Source organism: Columba livia, chromosome 1 (assembly GCF_036013475.1).
Source record: "Columba livia isolate bColLiv1 breed racing homer chromosome 1, bColLiv1.pat.W.v2, whole genome shotgun sequence".
Taxonomy (NCBI): Eukaryota; Metazoa; Chordata; class Aves; order Columbiformes; family Columbidae; genus Columba; species Columba livia.
In genome coordinates, this window is record NC_088602.1 from 154809834 (window position 1) to 154837791 (window position 27958).

At 42.2% G+C, this 27958-nt stretch overlaps 1 protein-coding gene across 1 annotated transcript; it reads left to right on the plus strand.

The window, feature by feature from the left end:
• ISX (intestine specific homeobox) lies at positions 1-27958 on the plus strand. Its single transcript, XM_065039578.1, has 5 exons — positions 1-172; positions 7458-7700; positions 21353-21504; positions 26036-26152; positions 26824-27958. The coding sequence occupies exons 1-5, from the start codon at positions 1-3 to the stop codon at positions 27058-27060; spliced, it is 921 nt and encodes a 306-aa protein (XP_064895650.1). The 3' UTR covers positions 27061-27958.

Below are 27958 nucleotides of genomic sequence, written 5' to 3' on the forward strand. Positions count from 1 at the left end.
ATGACAGACCCTCAGGCATGTGCTGGCCAGGGGAAGCCCAGCCTGTCCTTTTCCATTGAGGAAATCTTAAAGAAACCTTCTGCCAGCACTGCCCTGAGCAGTGAAACCAGGAACAGAAGTAACCACGCTGAGAGACCTCCAGCCCTAAAAGCAGGGTCAGCACTGGCCTTTGGTAAGTACCAGTTATAACACTTAGTTAAGATGCTCCTTTCTTTTTAACTCCTAAAGATATCCCACATGATTATGTAGAATTTTTAGACTTCAGCTTTTGTAAAAACCTGGGATTTCCCTTAGCAGGTACAAATCAGTCATTATATCTAAAGAAATAATCTTTACAAATAATTTGCTTTCAACCTTACAGTAGGCTGGACTCTGCTGCCAGCCTTTGGTGGCATTTTGTACATTACGAAGCCCCAGTGTCATTGGAGCTGTGGGTATGCAACCTAAAATGTTATTGCAGTAACAGTGAGAAGTGTGTACTGTAAACATATACAACATCCTGGTGTCTTTCCCTTTTAAAAACAATACTCTCATTATTTAATAATAATAATAATAATAACAACAACAACCCGTCGTAAGGAAGGACAGGCATTCAAATTCAGGAAGCAGTTCTAAAACTGCTGCAACATAATGAAGTTGTTGCAGTTTCACTTATATCAAGAGCTGACCGTTGTCTGGAATTACAGCCAAATCTCATATCACTACCATTTTCTGATAAATTCTACCACTCATCCTCAAGCAGGAGAAATGGTCTGTAAGGGTAATGGTAGCTAAGGAGCATTAGAACTCAATTGCTGGAACAAGAAAAGAGAAAGCATTTGTGTTTAATAATTTCTCCTTATCATCAGGGACACTAGGTCCTTTCATGAACTAAATAAAATCAGCTAGTAGAAAACTAGCATATCTTCAGTCTTAGCAAACCAGTAAGTACATTAGCCTTTTTGACTTCAGTTTCCTCAATTTAGTTACTTCGGCCCTGAGTGAACTTTTACACAGAAATTGTCTCTGTTTTTCGTTAAACAAAGACCAATAGCCAAAATTTTCCAAATCTAGTATTTCTTCTTTTTTAATCTATATCTTTCATGAAAAATTAGGTGGTTTATGTATGTAAACACATCCACTTAACTGAAAAATGACCTGTAGTTTTGACAGAAAATTTTTGCTTACCTCTCACTCAACTGCTTTTAACAAAGTTTAATGCTACACTTTATTTTTTGTAGCACAGAGACGTTTTCGTAGATCGGGACCCCATTTCCCAGGAGACTGGATGAACCATCCAGTAGTAAGGGAGAGAGCGTTTTTCCAAAAACCAAGTAACCATTGCTTATTTGGATAGTTTCAGGTCTTTTTATGTCCAAACTGGATACCAACCTGGTTTGGGAAGCAAAACCTACACTGTTCAGGAAACTACAGTGAAGTGAGCACCACATTCACCAGTATAACTTTAGTTACCAGCTGGGACTGAGCCCTGTCCCTCTAATGCTGCCTCTCAGCCATACTTTGCACAAGATTTGCACTTGCTTGTTCACCTCGGGTGCAGAGTAACTTCAGTTGCTCTATAGGGAGCTTGTTTCCTGACCACGAGGCAGAGTCAGCCCACAGCACATCTCACAGCCATGGGAGCCCCAAGCATTGGCGCTGAGCATGCAAGCACTGCCTTTGTGCCAGTACTTGTGACTTTGCACAGAAATGCGTATGAGGAAAAGGGACAGTGTGATGATGAATTTTCACAGAAACATAGGATAACTGAGGTTGGATGGTACCTCTCGAGGTCATCTGGAAGTCCAGCCCATTGCTCAAAGGGCAGTTTCAATGATAGCCAAGGTTGCTGAAAGCCACAGCTAGTCGTGTTTGGCTCTTTCACCCCTGGTACTATGGGAGGACTGCAGCATTTAGAGGCTTCCTAAAGCTGCCAGTGCAGATCACACCCGAACAGCAGACCCAAGCCATGTTTTGAATACAGTCCTGAAACAAGTGAGAGCTTGGTAGTTTGTAGAGGCAGACAAGGACATAGCTGTTACTGGTGCAAGCATAATAGGGCCCATATGCCAATGGAGCCCAGGTGCCAGGTTGCCAAGGGGGGAAAATGCTGGTGTGAGCTCCATGGGAGTGAGCTTTTGTGAGCTGAAAGTCCTTTCCAGAGAGCCCACAGCAGTTATTTTGTGCCACTGGATCCAAAGTGAGACAGATAACACCACTGAAAATGAAGTCAGTGTTGTTCATATCATGGACCATAGAGCTGCATTTTAACAACAGGAGTCTCTTCTCTGGGAACAGAGAAGCGTGGCAGAGATAGGACCTATTTATATTAAGTCTGTTCTGCGATCAATATGTTGAAGCCCTGTTTCACTGCGTGTCTCAGCTAAGCATGCTGCTCCAAGAACAAGGCCTGACAAATCTGAATGCAGATGTGGCAGGTTCCTAGGATTGCATTACTACACTGCTAGTGCTGTCTCATCCCAAATTGCTCCACCTGAGAGTACAATCAATTTTTCACCTTGAAAGCAATGCAGGCAGAACAGCCAAGCCTTGCCTTTGACTTCATCACCTAGCCAGAGAGAGAACTGTAGCTGTAGCAAGGGATTATAGTGACTCTTCTCTCCCCTGCTGGAAAGCAAAGTTGGATTAATATACTTAAGGCAATGTAAAATGTTAACTAATGAAAATAGTATGGAGAATCACCGAACTGTCAGTAGAGCTGGGAGAACAGGAAAGCCATAGAAATACTCCAAAATGTTGTTGTGTGTTGCTTTTGCCATTGATCAAGAATGTTTAAACAAGAGAATGAAAACGAAGGTTTTTCGCTGTTGGGTTCTTACTAACACCAAAGAGATACCTAAGTTTATTACTCTCTACTTTCTCAGCAGAACTGCCAATTTTTGCAGATAAGGTTTATTTATTTCAGAAGTGCAATACCCTATGCTGTACATCTTGGGATAATTGCTGCATTTCATCAAAGTCATCCAACTTCATGCCATATAACACTGGCATTAAACAAGTTGAGTAAATAGTCAGTCATATCTAATTTGGCTCAGTCAGTGAACGGAAATGAGCTAGGGAACTTGTTGGAAATTCCAGAATGGGCCACAAATTCATCTTCTTTCCCAGAACAGTTCAGCAGCAGCAAAGAAGGAAGTACTACAGGTCAAGGTTGAGTTATATCTTACTATGGATTTTAAGAACATTTTCCACATCCAATATGGTATGTATCTGAGCCAAGCTGTGATCCACATGAGAGCAAGACCTGGTACCTCATACATACTCGTGACTACCATAAGTTGAATACCCAGGCCAGAAATTATCATCCAGCTCATCTACTGATCTAGGCAGTCTGTATACCAAGATCATGATTGTCCTGAAGTCTAAATCTAGCCATTAAATGCTGAGGCGATGGGTAGGACCAGAGATCCAGAAGATGCAGATTATCAGAAATGAGGGACAGAGACAAAACTTAGCCTGGAGTCCTTTCCCGAGAAAACCCAGGGATGCTGGATCAGATAACTTCTAGAAGTTGCTTCTAACCTGCATTATTTTATGACTCTTTAACAAAAACAAACAAACCAGCCAAAAAAAATGTTGTGTACAGTGCCAGCCTTTCACAGAAAGCTGAAGCAGGACTTGATTATGTATGAAAAGATTTCTGGGTCTGACTCCTAAGGCCACAGGTTTTTGCAAGCGTAATTCCAGTGGGACTTGGAATAGGAGTGTGCAGTCTTCTCAGGAGTGTGCAACTTCACATTTGCAGCATTAGCCATTTCTGAGTTTACTGCACAAACACAACTACCAGAGGACCTGGAGCTAGAGCTGTTTATCTGAAGTCTACTGAAGTTTCTGAGTTTTTGAAAGACTCTTACCAAGTTAAAAAAAAAGAATACTGAACAAGAAGACATATTAGTATTCAGTCTATGCTTTCCCCTCTCTTCTTTTTGTCACAATCCCTAGAAAGGGTAACCATGGCCTTTACAAGGGACACAAATAAACACCCAACAAGTGCTGATCTCCCTAGTGCCAACTCTTTCATTTTAAACAGAGAACACTAGCAACCCTATTTCAGAAGAAATACTTCTTCTGAAATCCCTGGGAACTTGATTTTAATGTGCTTGAAAGTACATCTGAAATAATTGTTCATTACTCCCCCAGTTTCTGCCAGTGAGGTTCCACCAACAGGAGGTCCTTTATCAAGTCAATAAGAGCTTTGGATGAGGAAGTTACACCTGGGAAATTAATAGCAAAAGCAGTAACAGATACAGCCATTTTATCATTCTGCCTGTGTTATGCGCCATTATGTTAAGGATATGCAAATTAATAGGAATATAACTGCTGCTTCACACACAAATGTTGATATGGTGATTGTTTACTTCACCTTTAGCAACACCCCACCCAGCTTTATTGCAAAAGAGGAAACAGCTGAAAGAATATAACTGAACAGATACCACCTGGCTGATATCACCAATTTACCCCACCTATTAGAATGGAAAATGACCCACCTTAAAAAAAAAATATATATATATATATATAGGGAAGCAAGGGAAAAAACAGCACAATAAAAAGCTGTTTGCACTTCACAGTGACAGATTCTGTTCACAGCCTTAGTAATACCCTAAAAATCATAAGCCTTATGCCTACAATAGGTCTGTCTCTCTCCAGTGATTGCACAAAAAGGCTTAAATGGAACTTAGGTCATTTCAAATAACCTCTTGCTTCCAAAAAGAAATCTTCCTATCTTGCCTGAAACTTCCCATGCTTTCCCACACAATTGAAGGTCAAGCCAAAAAGACCGTTTTGAGCCACAAGCCAAAGTCATTTCTATGCACAATAGTAACAAATATCTCGTGTTGTGCCAGGCTGAAATGTCATTGCCATCCCTGAAAAAAACAAAAGAAAGCAAAACAAACAAACAAACAAACCTGCATTCCCTGAAGGAAACTTTACCAGATGGCAATTCATAGGTATTTTTTTGAGCTCTCTGCCAGAGTCACATGGATATGCTCCAAAAAAAATGGCTGGCCTAAAGAACTACCACTTCAGATGGTCTCCTTGCTTGTTCAGGACAGCAACCAATAGAGCAGGCTGCAATGCAAACATTACTTCAGGATATAAGCACCATTAGTTCTACAAAACATTCATCTTTGCAGGATCCCATCTAACAAGGCAGCGCAACTAGTCCTTAATTTACAGATGGGGGATTGAGATAGAAATCCCGGGCTCAGAACCTACACTAAAACTGGTACCCTCTGAGTTCTTGAGCAAATCATTTAACCCCAGCCCCATGCTAGTGACCACTCTGTCTGTCCTCCTCCTTTATCCCACAAATGTTGTTCAAAACCTCACCTATTTTCCCACCAGAAAACTCAAACCCAGTTGATCCTAAATAAATTAAATGTGTTTCATTTTGCACAATATGCCTCAAACACAGAGGCAGACCTCATACCAGGTTTTTTTAAGGTCAGCATGGCTGGACACATGCAATTGTGTTTAAAAGTTTACACAACGATTGGTGATAATTTGAAAAGATAACACTTGAACAACCATCTTTTATTGGCATGAGGCTTTGGCTAATTTCCAGAGCTTTCATAGTTGCATTTTCTTGATGTCAGTGTCAACCCTCCATAAAAATCCTGTTGTGTGGGCTTTTACTGAGGGCAGAATAGTGCACTTTGTCTCCAGATGTTATAATTATCATTGCTCCAAGGCTGGTTACAAATAGAACTTGTTATTTCTTCAGAAAATAAAACTCTGGCAACCCTAAAAAGTTAAATGCTTTGCCAATTCTAGACACTGCACCAGAAGTAAAATATATGTTAAAAAAAATGGAGTGTCTTTCACTACAACCTGTTGGGGTTCACACCTGCTGCTATTTAGAAAAGAGAGGGGAAATGGCAGCAGCCACAGGTGCTGCAAATCCCAGAGCCTAAATGCGGGTGACTTGCTCAGGAGTGCAGTCCATTCTTGCATTAAGATTCTCATGTTCTTTGGTCACAATAGCAGAGAAACCTGTGCTGTTACATTTTCTTTGGAGTAATGCTAACCATGGAACCTGAATTCCCCAGTGGGTTGATTATGCTTATGTGTTGCCTCTTACTCCACCTTTCCAAATAAAGAAATCCAGGCATGAAAGAAAACTAGATCGAATTCCAGGTGTGCCATTGAAGCAGCATAGACCCAATTTTCTTGTCTCTGAAGAATCAAGCCTGAGGCTTGATTGCATCTACCAAAGGCAGAGCATAAAGCACTCAGAACTGGGGCTTATGGTGAGGTTTTAATGTAGAAAAGAGTGGGTAGGAGAATGGGAGCATTTGGTATACCTCTTCTGGGATGCGAAGAGCCACAGACAACCCACTGCCTTAAACCATGAGGCTTCCCAGCATGTTATACTTCAGTGCATGTCTTCACAAGGTCTGCTTGCCTTTATAAGGAAGAGTAAGGACTCATACTATATTAATGAGGGCAGAAAACTGATCTGAAAAATCTTTTTGATGCCCCTGCTACACACAGAGATGATGGTGTTAGTAATAAGCATGGCAGAAGAGTGGTCAAGGCTTCTGTGACCAATTTCATCACCAGACAGGGCCAGGTGTCCTAGCACATGTCACCACTGGTTACTGCTAAGGTGACTTTCAGCTCCCAGTGAGATGGTTTATAATGCCCATGCTCAAATCTAAACTAATGTTATGGCTGCATTTCACTAAAATGGGCCAATATGCACTTGTCTTATGTTTGTCCTGTCAACAAGAGTGTGCAGGTGATTTCATGAAGATGAGTTGGCTGTCAGTACCCTCCTAGATATCACCAATGTCACCTGTCACAAAGGCAGATGGGAGGTGTTGACAGCCTAGGAAAAGGCTGCCTTTAAAATTATCTAATGTCTAAATCTGAGCATCAGGCAGTGCAGATGTAGAAGAAAAACAAATAGACCTGAATCGGGGAAGACACTGACCTTTAGCCTATTCTCTGGCCTATCTTCCTATAGGATAGATGTACCTACAGGGATATTTAAGAAAGGAACAGATTTTTAAAAGCATTTGGGATCCAGCAAATTCCACAGTGATCTTACCACAGATTTTCAGAGCAGCTCCGCATCTACTATCCTTCTGAGTTCTTCAGAAAAGGCAGCCACCAATTTGGATACTGACAGAGAAGTTGAGCTTTCTTGATCATTTGATTGTGTCTCCTTACTTCTATGGTCCTTTGTTTAAAATCTCCCACAAGGACTATTCAAAGTTTTACGGTGGAATGAAGCAGAGAACAGGCTAGATTTTGGGGATCTTGCCCCTGCAACATGGGGTCATCCTGGCATTGATGCACAGCACAGAAGGTTTAAGGCCATTTTACATATGATCAGGTTTAAATGGTAAAGTGTCTAGACCACACCCGTGCTTCTTTTTTCACACAAAATGAAAGGTGTGCTAAACAACAGTTGCTTTATCCAAAGCTGTCTTGTGCTGTGTCCTTTGCAGATTCCACCAGCAGGAGTCAGTTAGACTGTGAGTTACCTTCAGCCAAGATGCTTCTCCCTGCCATGTGTGCTACACCCACGGTCGGGGCAAAGAAAGGGCAGGCAGCTCACTGCAGGAGACCTAGTGACAGCTCAGCTTCCCTCCTAAGTGAGGACACAGGACATAAACACTTGGAAGGCAAAAAAAAACATGAGGAAGAGGAAGATCGGCTGTGCAGTTTCCCAGTGGACCATCCACCTCACGGTGAGTGCCTCTGTATCCCAGAGTATCAAAAAACACAGCTGGTATCTTATAGTGGTGTACGTGGCAATACCTACCAGCAGACATCACACGTATTTCTACTGCTAAGCTCCTAGCTGAGTTACAGGGATGGTTCTTCAGTCCCACCGTCAAAAACATGGAGACCCACCCTTTGAGCCAAAGATCTAGCTCAGGCCTGCCAACCCTACCAATTTTAGTGATAGAGTCTGCTTTGGGTGTTTATTGCCCTGCGACTTGGGGTGGCAATCTATGGAGTTAACATGTTCAGCAGCCTTGGTCCCTGTGTTGTGCAATGCCGATTTACCAGGAAATGGACATTGCACAACCTAGGCAGTGAGGCTGCTGAACATGCCAAATCAGCTCAATGTGTTCAGCACCCCTTGGACCCACTGCACAGGTGATGAAGAGGTCATGAGCATGCGCACAGGCAAATTGTTGAAGTACAGTAGGTCTGGCACGCAGGATGCATCAGGCACAATTTTCAAGCCTGGCCATGTTGATAGGTCTGCTAATTTCATTAGTCATCAGCACCAATAAACAGCAGTCTATTGCTTAGCCAAAGCAAAGGACAATATAAACATACTTTGCCAATATGTTGCACAGAGACTTTGAGCTAAGAAGGATGCATGGTACCTGAATAAGACAAGTTCCTAATAGACAGACTGCAATTTATTAGTAGCATGTGACAAAAACTGCATTAAGTACTTTGAGTTTTAGGGAAGGCTAATAGAGACAATTGTACTACACTGCAGAAAACAGGTTCGCAGCAGCAGCAGTAAGGTGTTTCCTGCATATTTTGTTATTATTTACTTCATTCTGAAAAAAAAAAACAAAAAAGCTATTTCGATTAAGTCCATTGAAGAGTCCTAATGGGCTCATGTGACCAGAGATGCAGGGTTACTCAGCTGTTTTCACTGTGATCCACAGCTCTAACTTGGCCCATACTCTGCAAGTTGGCAGAGGAAATATATTTGAAACAAAAGCCTTGTTCCTGCTGCTGCTATAGTATACATGAGCCTTGTGACAGGCTGCTGCCACCTCCTCCTGCAGGAGATTATTTCTGTCTTGATGCAGAGAGAAGCCTTGTAAGATAACTGTACATTTTAGCCTATCTCTGCCCTGTAAGCTGCAGGCAGCTGATGGCAGATGGGCAGTATCACGGTGCCTCCTTGCAGAAGAGCCAGGGCAGTATGTGTCTGGTAGCCTGTGAGTGCTAGAAAGGAATATATTTCATGCAGGAGAGAGTCACACCAGAGATTGCACCAGAGATGGGAGGTGGCTTTCCCAGGGTGACAGAGGAGGGAGGTGGTTGTCCCAAATCAGCACTTAGCCTCATTGACCAGCACAGTGGTCGATACCAGCCTCATCAGCAAAGCAGGGGAGGAAATGTAATTATCTGCACAAAACTGAGCCGAGCCGAGCAGGTGCTTTCAATGACAACTTATATTTTAAAGTCATTTTAAACAAAATCCCTCTGTTCCCTGGTGGCAGTGGGGTTTTGAAACCAAGCAGAGGTTTAATGATCTGCCATTTTCTAGGCTACCGGTTCCCGCAGTCGCTGAGCCTTTGATAGAAACTGGCTGAAGGAGGGGGGAGGATCCTAAAGCACTGGACTGGCATTTTCCCCACAGTGCACAAACAATGATGTTTCAGATCCTGTTCATGCACTGTGTCATTCTTAGCAGAAAGCGAGAGGCTTGGGTTTAAAATCCTTTCCAACATCACAAGCTTCAGCTTTCTTCCTCCACTTTGTGTTAGAGGGGAAGAGCTGGCATCTCGTTTTCTCCCGCCTCTGGCTGTGGCTGGTGTCACCTTCCCAGGACGAGGCTGGCAGCAGTGCCTGCAGGAGAGGTAGACTGGCACCATCCTTGGGAGCAGTCTGTAAACCTTACAGCTCAAGCTGGTAGCAAATGAACTTATGTTTCCATGTCCGTCAACTCTGCAGTGCTTCAGAGGTACCTTCTGCATGATGGCTATGGGACAGTTGTGGGTTCTCTAATAAGGCACCCGGGCAATGCCAAATGCCCACAGCATTTGCTATGGAGGTGTCCCCAAGACCTCCCTCAGGCCCACACTGAGAATGCCTTCAACATGCACCCAGGGAAATGACACAAACCTCAGTGTTGAGAGAGCTTTCTGATGTGAAAGACACCAGAAATCCTTGGCTGGGTGTTCCCTCATCCCTTTCTCACAGACTTCCTCCATCTATCTAAAGCACCTACATAATTTGTGAGGAAGGGCTCTGACTAAGCATACACATCTGTATAGTTGTCAGGGAGCAGAAGAAATCAAGCGTGCTATGCAATCACCTTGAAGGCAGGAGGGCGGGGGTTTGTCTTGTGCTTTTTTGGATAGGAGCAGAAAGATGATGAGGAGGCCATGACAATATGCCCTTCATGGGCATATTGAGATACTAAGAGCACCTGACTGTGACTCTGAGTGTCTATTTGGAGTATATTTCCAGGCAAGCCAGTAACACTGTAGTGCTCCTAAAAGCTTGATTTTCCCACAAATCACCTTCTGTGATTAAGCAGTTTAGAAATGTAGTGTCATTTAAACTAAACAGATTTATGCCCTTATCACAAATCATTTATAGGAAGCAATGCCTCTTGCACTTTGAACTTATAGGCTGTACTGTAAGCAAAAAGAAAAAAGAAAAAAGAAAAAAAGCCCTAGAGATATGCTGAAAGTAACATTTAATTTTGCTAAGCCCCCATTTGAATTTCAAAGTCTTTGTTCTGAATGTTGGGTGCTTTCTGGAGATCATCGAGTACAACCCACCTGCTAAAGCTGGTTCACCCAGAGCGGATCGCACAGGAATGTGTCACAGAATCACAGAATCGACTGGGTTGGAAAAGACCTCAGAGATCATCAAGTCCAACCCTTGGTCCAACTCCCGTCTGTTTACTAGATCATGGCACTAAGTGCCATGTCCATTTCAGTTTAAAAACCTCCAGGGACGGTGAGTCAACCACATCCCTGGGCAGGCCATTCCAATGCCTGACCACTCTCTCTCTGTAAAGAATTTCTTTCCAATATCCAGCCTAAATTTCCCCTGGCAGAGTTTAAGCCCATGCCCCCAGCCCATGTCCAGGTGGGTTTTGAATGTCTCCAGAGAAGGAGACTCCACAGCCTCTCTGGGCAGCCTGATCCAGTGCTCTGGCACCCTCAAAGTAAAGAAGTTTTTCCTCACACTTAGGTGGAACCTCCTGTGCTTCAGTCTGTGTCCGTTGCCCTTCATCCTATCACTGGGCACCACTGAAAGGAGTCTGGTCCCGTCCTCTTGACACCCATCCTTGAGATATTTATAAACATTGATGAGATCCCCTCTCATCCTTCTCTTCTCCAGGCTGAACAGACCCAGTTCTCTCAGTCTCTCCTCATAAGAAAGATGCTCCAGACCCCTACTCACCTTTGCAGCCCTCGGCTGGACACTCTCCGGTAATTCCTTGTCCTTCTTAGACTGGGGAGCCCAAAACTGGATGCCATACTCCAGATGTCACCTTGCCAGGGCAGAGTAGAGGGGGAGGATAAACTCCCTTGACCTGCTAGTCACACTTTTCCTAATGCACCCTAGGACACATTTGCCTTCTTGGCCACAGGGCACATTGCTTACTCATGGTCAACCTGTTGTCAACCAGAACCTCAGCAATGCTGCTTTCCAGCAGGTCAACCCCTAATCTGTGCTGGTGCCTGGGGTTATTCCTCCCTAGGTGCAAGACCCTACACTTGCCATTGTTGAATTTCATCAGGTTCTTCTCTGCCCAGCCCTCCAGTCTGTCCAGATTATGCTGAATGGCAGCACAGCCTTCTGCTGTATCAACCACTTCTCCCAGTTTCGTATCATCAGCGAACTTGCTGGTGATACACTCAGTCTCTTCATCCAGGCCATTGATAAATAGGTTAAACAAGACTGGACCCACTACTGACATCACAGTAACACATCCATGTAAACCTGCAAATTAAGTACTGACCTCTCACTTTCCTTTTAATTCCTTCTCTCCGTTCTGTGTGATGCCCTTGGGACTTGACCAGTTCACGAGAGCTGAGCACTGGAGCCTGAAAGGGCTACATGTCCCCATTCCTGCCTGACCTACAGCAGCTCCGGCTGGAGACTGCCATGTACAAGATCCCAGCCTAGTTCAGACCTCATGGGCAATTCTTTTGCAATGTATTTTACACAAGCTGAGTTTGACTGTACACATTTGTGTGTGTACAATGTAACGATTTACATCTAAAAGCAGTGGATAAGTATGCCCATCATTGCACATGGGTCATGGTTCCAGTCCCTTGCTCCAGCAGTCAGTGCCCTGGAGAAGCCAGATAGCAGCATCACCTTAAGACACCAGCAGATGCCACGTCTTGTGGGATTTCTTCTCTGGACAGTAATTCAAGCACAAGGTAGATCAGGATTCCATAAATGGAGCTGGCTAGTAATTCCACCAGAAACTGGGGTTTTCAGGCCATAGAAACAACTGGACAATGTTATTTCTTGAAGCTCATATCTCCATTATTCACTGTAGAGGAGGCTGCCATAATGAGTTAACATCATCCAAATATTTCCATAGCAGAAATCCTCTGCACATTGCTGACTGAGAGCTCGAGAATCTTGTTATTAATCTAATAGTTTTATAATTATTATAGCATCTTTGATCCCAAAGCATATTAACAAATTCTGGTGGCAATTATCATGAAGACAAAAGGAAATACAGAGATCGTCTCAGTCCTGGAGAATTTCCAGTATAAGTCATGTCCCCTCTGTATTGATGCCAGTTGCAGGCATATTTAGCTTAGTGTTTATGTTTTCTCTGAAGCCATAAATTCATTTGTACTGATCATTTGCGGACAATATGGTCAAATCCATGTATCCCTGTGAAACAGAATGGTTTATCTCTTGCAGACCAGTCTTTTCCCCAATATGCTGACTTACTTTAATGCATTTATAAAACACCCAAGAGACAATGAAGCTCACAGTCCCAGATAAATATCGGCTGCCCAGAATATGCTAGTGGGACTGAGAGAAAGGGCACAAGCATCCCATTGTCCTGCATAACAAAAGGAAGCAATAATAAATGAAAAGGGAAAGCGGGAGGAAAAAATAAATGCATATATATATAATTTTGCTGCCATTAGCTGTCTTAGCAGTCTTCTGTTTGTCAGTGTGAATAGTCCCTGCAGCCCTGTGTCTCTGAAGTGCAGTATTGCTATATACATTTAGAAATGCAGCAGACCATTGACTTTGTTTTGGTGGGTTTATCTGGGACATTGTTGAAGGGTGGTTCTTTGTTTTCCTCCTTTGAAGAATGTCTGCTTATAATCACACCCTGGATATTAAATGAAAAGCATGAAACACACTTCCTTTACTCCCACCCTTCAGACTATGTTCACACAAAGTCTCACTGATGTAAGCACTGAAGAAAGCAAAGCTGTCAGCAGCTGGAGGGAACTATCATAAATTCTGTTTCTGTTGCTTCTTCATTTTTTATATTTTTAAAGCAAATATTAGCATTCAATGCTTTCTTCCAGCAGACCCTTCTTTCCCAGGAATTTTGGATCCAAAGGGTAAATTACACAGAACCCTGAGGTTAGTTTGTTCCTGCTAGTCAAATCTGTGTAATGTGACCACTTGTAAAGTTGATGGCGTGTCTTGATAAGCTTATTTCAAAGGTCTTCCAAGTACTTATTGGCTTCTCCTAAATTGTCTGAGAACTTTCATTACACCCCTGAGATTTGATACTTTTGATTACTGTTCTTTAAAATTGAGGGCAGACCTTTTACCTACTGTATTAGCAAGCACCTTATGCTGAAATGGGAAATAGCAGAGACTACACACTAAAGTAATTATGGAATTATGCTTTCTTGGAGGGAGCACAGACTCTGAGCCAGGGATGTAAACAAGCACGCCTGATTGATGTCTAGAGGTTTGCAGAAACAAATAATCACAAAGAGCAGGAATTAAGTATTAAACAAGCTGTCTGTGCAACCTGCAATAATCTCAGCTTTCTCCACGGGCAAATGGCTGTTTTCTGACAAAGCTGGTTGACTAGAGAGCATGGGGAGAGTGGTGGGGACCCTGTTTTCTTCAGTGTAAACTGTTATTGGATTAGGCTGGTTACTACTCTCTCATGTTTAAGGTGAAGATGGGCAGCGGATGAACATTCACAGACAGTAAGTTTCGAGCATGAGATTTAGCTGAATGGGGAAACTACACATATACCTACACCAAATCCACTTTGAACTGAAGGAGTTCATGAAGGTGCAGGTCATTTAGCCTAAGTACAGATCAGATATCAGGTGATGGAGACTAACACAGGCCCATGTCAGTTGGGGTCCCTCAAATCATGCCCTTCATGCTTCTTCCTGCAGATATTTTACAGACCACTGGCTGTGCCAGAGTTATGCACACCACCATTTTAGGGCAGCACCGTTTGCAAAAACTGTTATCTCTCTTCTGGCAGTTAGGAAGGGTTAAATTCATCAGGGGCTCACATTGATGGTGAGCACCCTCCTCCCCAATGAACTGTCCACGTGAATGGTTTCATACATACCATCTACTCCTTGACGATTCTTCTGACAAGCAGACTAAGAAATTCCCCTGGCCACTGCCACACAACTTGTTTTAACAGGTTTCTGGCCTGGTATTTTTAGCATGCCTGCTCATACTGCCTCAAGTCTGTGCCTCTCTGCATTTCAGCCTTGCTGTCAAGCGATGAGGCACTAAACTCTGCACCAGGGTGGAAGCAACTCTCCATCAAGAAGTTTTGGACTGAAGGAATGGAAGTCAAGCCTTTAAAAGTTTGAGTCATGCCACTCTGTCTTAACTTGTACAATGCCTGAATGGCCAGCAGCTGGATGCTAAATGCTGCATTAGGCTAGCAGGAGGCTCTATCCAGAGCACATTGTACCCATCCAAGCAGGATCAGTCTTGCTGGTTATGCCAGCCCTTCTTAACAAAGGCTGGAAAACCACTTTAATAAAGATTATCCACACCACCACATTCCCACCTCAATATTGAGGCAGAAGCTCTTTTGCAAGCTGGGAGCCATCTCTTTAATTATGAAAGGGACTTCCATGGGTACATTTCTATATACAGACAAGCATGTTTTGTCCTAATGCCATCAGCACTCTATAATAATTATTTTATAAAGTTGCAATTGTTTTTGCTGTGGGCTTGGCTGCCACAAGCAGAAGATCACCACTACAGAATAATATTCAAAAAAGTCACAGGAAGGAACTGCCTGGGATACCCACATACCTGTAATTTGTTTCATTAAAAAGGAGAGAGGATCTTCTTTTAAAGGGGCTAAAAGGGAAAAACAGAACTTAACCAGATATAATGAGGCTCTTTTTCAATTTCTGTGAGCTTCTTTCTGAGAAACAAATGGTACAGTCAACTTTGTTACACAGAAAAAAATATATTTCTGAGGTTATGTAGCTAAAGCCACTTGCTTAGATGACTGCATTCTCTCTTTTTGTCAAAGAAGAAGCAAAATCTTTGGATCTAGTTATCGCATACCATGAGGTGTCTGCCCAGAAATGACAAAGAGGATTGCAGCAAGATAAACTTATCCCACTAGTTTTCAACTACCTAGATTACATACTCCAAAGCAAATACATGCCAGCACTGACTTCCAGCCCTTCTCTTGGGTTTTTAGTTCCTTATTCCTCCAGTGTATGCACCTTTGCAGAGACACCAAGCAGGCTTGATAGAGTCTTAGCCTGACAAAAGTGCAAATGGGAGATGCAATTGCAGAGATCTCACCAAGGTAGCATTTGTCTACTGGTTCAGGTACAGGGGGCAGCTGAAAAACAGCCCTGCAAGGTGTACCATAGGCTACTTAGCCTGGAGAAAAGGAGGCTAAGGAGAGACCTTCTCACTCTCCACAACTATCTGAAAGGAGGTTGTAGCGTGGAGGGTGTTGGTCTCTTCTCCTGAGTAGCAAGTGATAGGACAAGGGGAAATGGCCTCAGGTTGTGCCAGTGAAGGTTCAGATTGGATATTAGGAAAAATTTCTTCACAGAAAGGGTTGTCAGGCATTGGTACAGGCTGCCCAGGGAAGCAGTTGAGGCACCATCCCTGGAGGCATTTAAAAGACACGTAGATGAGTTTTTTAGAGACATGGTTTAGAGGTGGACTTGACAATGTCAGGTTAACAGTTGGACTTGATGATCTTAAAGGTCTTTTCCAACCAAAACGATTCTATGATTTTATTGTTTGACTACAACAGACTACAGTCCAGAATTAATTTGCCCAAGTATGGCATTGCTGAAGCTGGGTATGTTTTACATAGCAAACTCAGGTACAAGCAGTAGTCTTCGATATTGATTTGCTCATTCCTCTAATATCTTGTGATTGTGTTATATTGGACAGTGGAAATATGTTTTAATATGCTAAGCTAAAACTGTGTAAATAAGCAATTGAAAATCAAGGTCCCCGAGCTTAAATTCCCTTTTTAGGAAAGGAATTATGAGGGACTTTCAGACCATGCAGATATTTGAAGGTTAGAGATCACATAATAAAGTAAGTTAGGAGGGACCTCTGGAGACGATCTTGTCCAACCCCAACTCTAAGCCAGGCCAACTTAAATCAGGTTGCTTAGGCCTTTGTCCAGTCAAGTTTAGAATATCAAGGATGGAGACTTAGCCTCTCCAGGCCCAAGTCAGACTACCTTCATGGTGAAAACTTTTTTTCCTATTATGTAATCAGAGCTTTCCTTGCTGCAACTTGTAACCATCGATCTCATCCTTTCACTTCACACCTTCAAGAAGAATCTGTATTTCTACAAAGTTCCAATGTTTCAACTTTCTCCAAGTCTGACCTAGTAATAAAGCTAGATCTGCAGAGGACAAATGGAACCTGTTACTGAATTTAAAGGAGCTATACTGCCTTATCAACATGAAGAATCTGGCCCTTCCAATGCCAACAGTAAGGCAATGTATAGACAGCTGTATCTCTAAGCATCTGCAAATGCTAACATATTTAGCTGCCTGGTATTTTCAGGCTTGGTTCCAGCAGTCAGCTAACCTGCAAATGACTTCCACAGAGCATAAAAACACACTTGAATATCCCCAGCTTTTACATAGAAAATAGCTCAGGAAACTCAGACAGAGTCTTATTTCCCCAGAGACTATAGAGCCACGTTTGTAAAGCCAATGTTACACTTCCAACACTTTCTAGCCTTATATCTTCCACCCACATTCTTTATTAGACTGCAATTCTGAATGCTGTTGTTTGCTATGGGATCTCTAAGCTAAGGTCCCAAGGCAAAGGGAAGTATCAAAGCTACAGTCAGAGAAAGTTTCATCTTGCAAGGGAAAATGTTAACATACAGCCCTAGATTTTTTTGTATTTTTTTCATAGATTTTTTTGGGTGAAAAAATAGAGTTACTCATTACTTACAGAAAAAAAAAAAAAAAAAATATGTGCTCTTTTACATTTCCTACTGGCAAAGCCTTGATTAGGTCACAGGAGTCTATTTTGTTAGCAATTTAATTTCATTCCAGTTGAAATCAAAGCCTGTCCTTCAGTCTCTACTGGCCCATAGCTGACCTCATGTTGTTATATTTTGTTTAATCTGATGAGTTTCAGCTTTGAAAAATCTGGTTTCAGTAAGATTGACACTTCTGAGCACTGTGTAGATCCTTCCCTTACATAAGAGTTTTGTCTATAAAACAGTTCACCTCTCAAGAAGTAAAAATGTGAAGGATGTAAGAGTGAACTGATAAGGAGTTTATTTTGCCCATCATCAAGTTTTCTGGGTCATATTCATACCAAAGAAGCTGGTATGAGACACCAGAACCTCATAAGCCTATTTTCTCTGAAGCCATGCTCTCTAATCCTGGACACTTCTTAGCTGCCAGTGGACACAGTATAGTAAGATCTGGCAGACCCAGTCCCCATTCCATCTCCAGCACAAGTGAGCCTGTCAATGGATCTGGCTCTCAGGTAGCATAAGATGACCCAGCTCAACTAAAACTTTCTTCCCAAACTTACACCAGTTTTGTTCTTTGTAGGATAGACAATGCAGCTCTTTCTGGACTCATGATCTTGGCTACTGGGGCACTTTGGCCCTGTAGAGATGGTATTGCATGGTTTGTAACAGCTGACTTCTTCAGTCTATCTAGGCTGACTAATCCAATGGACTCTGCACTAAGTGTCCTGCCAGCACCCACAACTAGTTAAGGTGGTAGCCAAGGACAGATACTCACTTTGCCATCTCTGTCTCCAGTATGAATGAACATATTGTCTATGGAGAAGTGCTGCAGCTAATATGACCTAATAATTCAAACCACTCCTTTCTAACCCAGGTAGTATTGTCTGGTTTAGGCACTAAAAGTCTTGGCTTTGGCTTTGATTCCACATTATGAAGAGGAGATGATGGCTGTCATCTTCTGTGCTCACAGGCAAGAACTTAATGATCGCTGTTTGTATGGTGCCTACTGCAATGACATCTAATACGGTTGGTCTTTGGCATTCACTTCAATCCTGTCATGGTCCACTTCAGTCATACCTTTTCTCTAGAGTCTATATAATGTATGAGACAGAAGAGTTTATACTGAGCTAAATCATCATTTGCTATACTCTGATAGAATACTAAAATATACTTTTTAAAAAAAAAATCTCTGATGGGACATCTGAGATTTTAAAATGTGGACAGTTTCTTTCTTCCTTTGCATAGTCATGAAACTATATTTCAGTTCAGTAATGTAATCCATTTTAGAAAAACTATGGGGCTTTTTTTGCTAATTCAGAAATCTTCCAGGAGGTAGGCAGGTTTGTTCTCTTTCTCCTGGAGGCTTTCCGATTGCTAGAAGGTACACAAACTGCCTGGGCATACAAAACATGGCAGGACAAGAACCCTGACAGCATCCCAAGTGTTGATATACAGTTGGGACTACAGGAACAGGCATGTGGTCATGGTTTGAGCTTGGATCTCTTGCTCCACTCAGGAAATTTTGGAGGTGGACTGCACCTTTTCTCAGGTTTGTGGAGCTGGTCTTCTACCCTAGATCGAAGCAAGAGCTCAGCTCAGTGTTCAGGGAGACAGGACATCTCAGGGAGGCCTCCATTTTCTGAGAGTGTGACAAAGTCAGGTCAAACTTCACTTGTTATTGGGATCTGCTATATGAATTGCCCTGTGCTAGAGAAATATAAATGCCATCTGTTGCAATGATACAAATATAGCAGAGAGATTCATTAATGTATGACAGAACATGATGTGCTCGACAAGATATCACCCTAGTACTCAATCTCACCTGTCTGCAGCATCTCCCAGGAAGATATGGAGGCCAGCCCCCACAGAAAGGTGTGAGGAGAAAATATTCAAGACAAGAGACACCATTATGAACCATTAGCTTTACCATATCTACAGGGGATGTATTGTTCTGAGATTCATATTCTCAGCACTGATATTTCCCTCTTAATCCATGTAACAATAAATCCCCCTTACGGTAATCTTTTGCGAATGTTCAAGTAGATGCAATTTTGAAATCATGGCTTCTTAGGAGAGAATGTCCATTGCTATCTTCAGCATAAACACACAAAAATATTTCTCATTTCAGCTCTCTGCCCCAGTAGTGCCAGCAAGAGTCAATGTAAATAACATTTTTCCTTTGGGGCTGAAGCCGGTGCTGCAGTCTAATGGGTAGTACTTTGATAAGCTGGTGAAGAGTTTAATGGCATGGATTTAACTGTGTTGGACATCATCTTTATTAGGCTGTTTCTGAGGTATGGGAGTATTGACAGTGTTTACGATAAATGACGTTCCCCAGTTATTCTTGCATGGCTGGTTTCATTTCAAAGTACTAGCAAGGTTTAGAAAAGATGAGATATTCACAATGGAATACATTCACTTACTGGTCCCCAGATATTGTGTCCTAGGCATCTTCCTACCAAGACAGTGGACAGAGCTTTTTAGTCCTTATTTTCTGTGTCAACAGAGTCACAATGAGGTTTTAATTACAGAATGAAAAATGTCATTTTCTGGTTGGCATAGAGCCCAGTTTATACTGGCCAAGGTGTTTAGTTACTTTTTTTCACTGATTCAGCCCCAAAAGTAAAAGTTTATGCTAATCGTTGAACAAAAGGTGGGGGAAAAGTAGAAAGTCTCTTTGAGGGGCTAAGCTAACCTCTTGTTAACTGTTCCTATTAGGAAGTGTATGCATCTAGCTACATACTATGAATTGGCAGTTGTCATGAGACCGTGAAGATCAAAAGGTCATTTCCTTGAGCAACATCGTGTCATTGCCAATTACTTCAGGTCACTGAGAAGCAAGCTTATCCTAGTCATTACTGATATTAGAATTTTTGTGCTCCGATCAGACTGCAGTTTTCCAAGCCAGTAGAAAAAAACCCTGTGACTCACAATGCTTGGGCCATGGCTTTTTTGCACTGGTCATTCAGTGTCAGCTGGCAGATACTCCATATGTGCACCAGAGAGGATTTCAGCCTTGGGATGAGGCTGAACTCCATATTCTGCAGATCAGCTACCACAGCTGCCACTTCTGCTCTTCCTTTTTCCTCCCTGCAAGACATCAGCCCTTCAGCATAATTTCAGAACAACCTAGACCTTATTCTAACTTACACCAAGTGGCATAAAGAGTTCAGGATCTAAATAAAATACGCTGGTCTAGGAGGGCATTTTCAAAACAGTGTAGGAGTGCTGAAGGAAGACTGTATTCTGCTTCACACTAGGTGAAAGAACGGAGCAATCTAAGAGCCCCCTTAGGAATTCACAGCACCCAAAGTTCCCCATATTCTTCTCCATAGATTTTAAGGCTTTGTAGCTCTTAAGGTTAAGCTTGTTTAGAAAATCACTACACCACAACGGTGCAGTCAGGAGAGTACCATGACTTTTCTTTGTAAGATAACATTTTTAATGCCATTGTCACACTGCAGTGAAACTGCTGGTTACCCCTAAATACTGTCAAAGGAAGGTGTGGGAAGAGAGCAGCAGTCAGTCAGGCTGGAATGGTTGGCTTCGCTCCACAGAGTTCACGTTTCGGGTACTCTTTGATCTTGCTGGCGTAGAGGAGGAGTAAATTTGTCAAAATCAATAGAGTGACAATGGAATATGATAATACCTTAGAGCTTGAGGAAAGCTTAGTAAGAACAGTATGACATGAAAAGATAGGGATGGAAAATTTATGAGCTGAATAAAAATGGTGATTTGTTATAGGCATGAGAATAGCACCAAGACAGAATGGAGTATCTTCTCTTTCATTTCATTTACACTAAGGGCTTCTTCACAAATAGTTAATAAAGGATTATAAGTAACAACAGATGTGTACATGTGACAGACAAGAGCAAAAAGGGGTCAATGACTGGTCCAATGCTAAAAGACTTTGATGACAAACCCATTGCAGGGCTAGTGTGGGTTTCATAGCTGTTGACACACAGTGGATTAATGGGGCAAATGGGCACTTTTGGCTCACTCATTGAATGATAAAGGAGTTCATTCACATTCACTTCTGGGTCAGGAGACAGCCACCTATGTTAAGTAGATTTCTAGAAGGTGTTGGAGGTGCCATTCCAGCTGCATAGCAATTTAGAGAAAATGCTGGATATCTGAGCCTTCTTGTGGCCCTGTGGCCTTTTCCTAAAAAATGTGATACACCTTTCCTTGTTTCCACAGTTGAAAGGAAAGGGAAACGGAGAATTCGGACAACGTTCACAGCAGAGCAGCTCCAGGAACTGGAGAAGATTTTCCAGGTGACTCACTATCCGGATATCCATGTTCGCAATCAACTGGCGGCAAAGATAAACCTCCCAGAAGCCAGAGTTCAGGTACATTGTGCCTCCAAAAGTCTACACTTACTATACCAATTCTTCATTCAGAGTACACTCTTAACGGTTTATGCCTTCGTGACAATGGTAATGAAATACGTGACCTCTCTGTTACCTTACAGAAGGAGTCAGTATCACCACTCTCCTTTTACACATAGGGAAAAAAGTATTTGTCACCCAGCTGGAACTAGTCAAATCGGATCCATCAAAGGGTTAACAGGAGCTCTAAGCATACTAAATGCAGAGAAAATATGAGTTACAGATGGTTATGAGCAACCTGTTGGACTCTGTAGTGACAGAGCGGTCATTTATGAATATATTATTAATCGTTTATCAACCTTTTATAGACTAATGTACATCCAGTACAAACTGTCATCCACATCTATCTTCTACAGGGTCTCAAAAAAGGTGAAAATAACTGCCCAAATGAAGATGTTTGCTTACTGTTCTGTATTTTGATATCACAGATTATAAATGCCCTGGCTGTAATTTCAGTGCATGAAAACTAATCCAGTTCCCCCCAGCCGTAATGTAGTCTTGCTGACTGAGCTCAAAATTGACCCCAAATGTTCATTGCATAAGAAATCTGCTATATTGACATATCTATATATCTATATGGATATAGATATATAGATATATATAACTGTGTATTGGGACTTGGTATTGTTTACTAGGCACTGTTGTGATTATTTTTGCACAAGGCTGTTTCTATACTTGCCATAATGCTAGAGTCATCAGTGTACTTCTATGCACATATCCCACTCTAACAATCAAAGTTCAACATAGAGCAGTTTATTGACTATGACATGCCTGGGTCAATTGACTAACCATGGTGATATTGCGTCATACTTAGATGACAGGGAAAACTGGAACAGCATACCCATAATATGCCCATTAGTGATATCAGTGCACCCACAATGCATTTCCAATTATATAAAGCACAGTCTGGATTATCAGTCAGTGTTCCAAAGAGAACAGCAAACCACATGAAAGAACAGGACAAGGACAATCTTCTGTTTAAAAAGTATTTTATGATCTGAAGCGGGGGGGGGGGAAGAAAAAGAGTTATCACGGGAAACATCAACCTCAGATGTACACAAGGGAAGTTAAAAGCACATTGTGTATGAATTGCAGATGGCAAATACCCAATTCAGACAGTGTTACGCACGACATAGGGAATTCTGCATTTGACCTCATCTTGGCTGACAAACTGACCACAGAACTAAAAATTAATAGTGGCTATGGTACAAGTTGCAATTTTTTGTATTTTAATTGATTGCATTTGTCAAATATAAATGAAACAGAGTGCAGAGAATTTGTATATGCTCTTTGTACTTTGAAATAATAGTTTTGACAAAGCAAAAAGCAGTATATGTCAAATTACTTCAGAGAGATAATTTAACTGAGAAAAAAAAACAAGTGAGCAGCCCTTGGGCAACCCAAGTGAAATGTTTCATAACTGTGCAAAAAGGTTGTGTCCTCCAATCAAGAAAGAAAGCTATGATTGCTGTGAAATAGTTTAAGTGGATAGATCGAATTATATCCCTGCATGTGTGCATGCCTACACGCAACACAAAATGAAGAAAAATGGATGAGTAAATGTTAGGAAAATAAATATATATACAAAAAATGAGTAATCCAAGCAGCAGGATACAGGTCAAAGCTTAGGTCAGAAAAATTAAGGATCATCAGAAACTCGATAAAAGTCCATTAAGAACAAAACAAAAAAAGTGAACAATTATATTTATATCTGTTACTTTATAGAAACAGTAAGATTGTCAAGGATAATGTAGAAATGGCAGAGATGTTCAGTCATAATTTCTGCTCTATCCTTGGAAATACGTCAGTTAAGGTAGTAGTATCAGATGGTGATGATGGAACACTTTCCATAAGGACAATGTTGAACAGCAGCTGCTACAGATAGGTATATTTAAACGCAGACATCTAGGTGACTTGCTTCTAGTAGTTCTTAAAAAGCTGCTTGAGAAGCACTTTAGGTCATCACTGTTGCTATTTAATAGTCCTGGAGCACAAGAAAAGTTCCAGGGGCCTTGAAGAAAGTTAATGTTATGTCAGTATTTAAAGGGTAAACAGGATGACCAGATAATGACTGGCCTGTCAGCCAAACATGGCAAAGCAGTGATAAAGCTGATATGAGTCTCACTTAACAAATAATTAAATAAAGGGTAATACATTTAATTCTTATCAACACTGGTGTATGGAAAATAGATGTCGTTAAACTCATGTTTTTATGATGAGATTATTGGCGACAGCTTTAAACTGAAAAAGGATAGATTTAGATTGATTATGAGGAAGAAATTCTTTACAATGAGGGTGGCAAGACCCTGCAACAGGTTACCCAGAGAAGTTGTGGATGTCCCATCACTGGAAGTGTTTAAGGTCAGGTTACACAGAGCTTTGAGCACAATCTATAAAAGGTCCCTTTTAGCCCACATAATTTCATGATTCTGTGGTTCTATGTTCCTGTGTATTTGGTTGACAAAAGTAATAACATCGATGGCATGTGACTGTAAGGACCTTGCCTTGGATCAAGAAAACAGAGCAGATCAAGATGACACATGCTAGTAGACAAAATGCTAGGTCTGCAACAGGTGTCCAACTGCAAACGAGGACATTTCAAAGGTGATGTCTCACAGGAACCATTTACCGACACAAAGGTGAATTTGGACTATATAATCAGTAAAATCTTTAATGATAGTGCAATGAAATGGTAAGAAGATTATGGGACTGGAAAATAACTGAAAGGCTGACTCTTTAGTACAGCAAGTTCCAGATCATTGGTCATGTGTCTGCAAGAGAACAGCAAAGGGGCAATCTTACAGAGTGAAAAATGGTGGCAGTTCCTACAACATGGGGCACACCAGCCTCCCCCTGCACTCTGTTTTAGTTCTTGTTTCCTTGGACAACCTGCTGACTACTGGGAGGACAAAGGAGCCTTTGTGAAATCTCAGGAAGGATTAAGCAAGCACTTGTCCCTGGCTTAAGTACTGGTGTGACTTTCATGAACACACGTTGGAATACTGTGCTCTGTCTCAGTGCCATAGCTCAGGAACACTGGAAAAATGGAGATTAGTAGCATGCAGACAATAAAGTATATCAGTACCCTGTTATCTGTGGTAGACAGAGCATGGAGGAATAGTTTTAAATCCCAGTAAAAGAAATTCAGAGTGGGCATCGAGAAATCATTTTAGGGGTAAGGGTGCTGGAGATGTGATTGAGCAAAAAAGAGCATTTTGGTCTGTGAACACAGCTTTTCCTTTATTAAAAAAAAATAATAAAAAAAATAAATCCCTGAAGTGAGGACTTGTTCTATGTGCAGACTTTGGAAGGTGCACTTCAGAGGCTGAATTTTGGCTTCAGTCCCCCCTCTGCCCTCAATCACTTCGTTGGTGTTAAAGAGTCATTTTTATGCTGCTGTTTCATCCTGCATGGTAGAAAGGGAATGGAGCAGTTCATACAGATTAAGCAGTTCTCAAACACATGCAAAGCCAGATAAACAGGACTGTCCTTTCAGTAACCTCAGATACTGCTAACTACCAGCAATATAACAGAGGGCTCCTGACATTCCCATTACTTCCTAGGCAAGAGTTGAAGAAATAATTGAGCTGCTCATTACTGGGTTTAAGATACATACATATTTACATCCAGCAGCAGCTGGTTTTGATCAATAACACCTTGTGTTCATGTGAATCACTTGCCTAGAAAGAAATTTTTACATTCAAACAGTAAGTTCTGAAGCCAGCTAAAAACTACAATGAAAGGGGGATTCAACTTTTCACAACAGTGCAACAAGATGCACTACTGTGGCTGCACAATAATGCTTGAGCACCTCACCCAGAAACCAGACAGGTCAAATCAGCTGCCATATGAAAGAAACTCCCTTGAGAAAATTAGTTATGTGTTTTCCAGTGCAAAAGAGATCGCAGATAACATATTCAGACTACTGAGTGATTTAGAAGGTGGCATCTCCTTGAGTCTTTTGCTTAGATTCCTCATATGAATTTCAAAATGTTACCAGCTAAATATAGGAAGAATCCTGTTACTACATTTCCATGAATGATGCAAAACATCTAGGTGGGTCTTTTCCCAGTCTTGGGCAACAGGTTGAAAGAGTCCTGTCTTGCAACAAATCACACTTCCTAGGGAAAGCAGAATGTCATGTGCCTTGACTGCTGCAAAGCTTTGACCACAAAAGGGTCTGCTTTCCCAGGAGAGCCCTGGAAGACCTGCTGCACCCCATCCCACTGTCTCCTTGAACAAGGAGATCCTAGCTTCTCTGTGAGCTGCGAGAGAAAAGAGGCTGTCATGATAGAGCAGAGATCCCACAAGCTATGCAAAGGTGCTGTGTTGAACCCAATGTTTCCCTTCAGGTTCAGTCCCTGGCTCTGCTGAACCGGAGGTCAATGTTTTCTGATGCTCACTTAGGCAGTAGGGAAAGTAGCTGGATGTGAGTGGTTCCTCCTTCATCTCCTGTTCATTTCTGGGCCTTTTCTTTCTTGCCTGTATCCAGATCTGGTTCCAGAACCAGCGAGCAAAGTGGAGGAAACATGAAAAATTTGGCAACTTTGGTGGCCTTCAGCGTCTGACAGAAGCTGACTTCATTCCTGCTCCCAAGTCAGATATCACAGTGAGTATCAGAAGCTACATATAAAGCCACTGAGGGAGAGAGCATTATCCTGCATCAGGTCACCTCTTCACATGGGACTATGCCAGAGAAGGAGGACTGGAAAAAGAGAAAAATGGCAATACGATGAAGATAAATCACAGAAAATGCAGTCAAATAACACACTTTTAGGAATAAGTGTTTCTCGTGAAATGAAACCTGTTCTGCGAATATGACATGAGGTTTCTATTGCAGATGATCCTTCCCCATTTTACCATGAATCACACTTTGGATCAAAATCTTTACCACCAGAAATTTCCTGAATGGGAAAAAATACCACATTTGCAACTATAAAGCCATGCTTCTTTATAGACAGTCAGTATTTCTTTACAATGTCCAGCCTTGCCAGGCTGACCAGTGCCTTTTGCCCTTGATCCATGTCCTTGGTAAGTCTAGGACAGTTAATGTTATCTGGCACACAGACTCTTCCCTGTCAGGAGTTTTTCCATGGCTAAAACAAAAGGTATTTCACCCTGCTTCCTGGGTGACAGCACATCGCCAGGTTTTAGGGAGTCTATTCTAAACTCTCCTTCTTAATTACCGAGCACCAGGGAAACAAACAAGGTTGGTCGTAAATTGTATCTAACTAAAAGTCTGTATTGATTCACCTGAGACTTCATTTTTATTCTTGAAAGGCTCCTAGCTTGATGCCAAGAAAGCTCACTGCTACCATCCCTGCCGTGGGATACTGCTCACCGCTGCAAGGGCAGCTGACAACTGCCTGGCTCCCCAGCACGTTCTCCTTCGTCCCCCACCACTTGGAGCTGCTGCCTTTCCCAAAACCGTACTTGCTCTTCAATGTCCTCCCCTCTTACGGCACACCACTACCCCACAATTTGGAAAGGAGCAGTATCTGCGCCAGCTCCACATAGAGGAGGATATGGGGGAGTGGAAGACTTTGGGGGCATGCTTTTCTCACTTGTGAGTATTTTGGGAGTGTGCAGTTCCTCTCCTCAAACAAGCCTCCTGGGAGGATGGGTGGTCTGTGGTGTGAGGTCATCTTGCTGCAGGAGTGCCACCACAAGTCACCGCAGCCTGGCAAACATGGGCAAGAGTCACCACGGACCAGGAAGGAGCTCTCCATCTGCCCAAGGAGCAGCATGTTCTGTAGAAACCCAACAGACCAACTAAGATCCTCTCCCTGGGAGGATGGAGCACCCAACAGCCCTGCAAAAGCACTAGGGGTTTACTCAGCCCTGAGGCAACGCTGGATGACCCTATTGAGCTGGTGGCCTGGGCCAGGCAAGATGCCTGCAGTGAGGTGTGTGTAGCCCCAAGGTACAGCCAAAAAGGTCTTTCCTCTGCAGGTTTAGGTCGCTTTCCTCATACATTCTGGTCCTCATGTGCTGCGGGGTGCAAAGCACATGTTTAGGTCAAAAAAATCAGACTTTGAAGATACTCTTTTTCCCAAGTAGTCAATGAGAGAGGGGGTTGGGTTTGATATGTTGTCTGTGGTTTTGAGTTGAATAAAGGGGCAGAAATACAATTTGAGCTGAAATACAAAAGTCTGAAAGGGGTAGCAGTGCTGAGTCCTGGATTTGGTATCATGGGTCTCTGGGGGAAAGAGAATTCTTCATCTGGTTAATTAAAATGCTTATGAGGAAGCCTCTCATTTTTTGACCTGAATTAAGAACACTCAAAAACCCCACCAGAAACAATAATGAAAAGAGACAGCCTGAGTTTAATCTGCAAGAGATAATAGGATGGTATGACCCCACAGTTGAGTTTAATTGTAGATCAATAATGAGATCCGCTTGCCCACTTACAAAA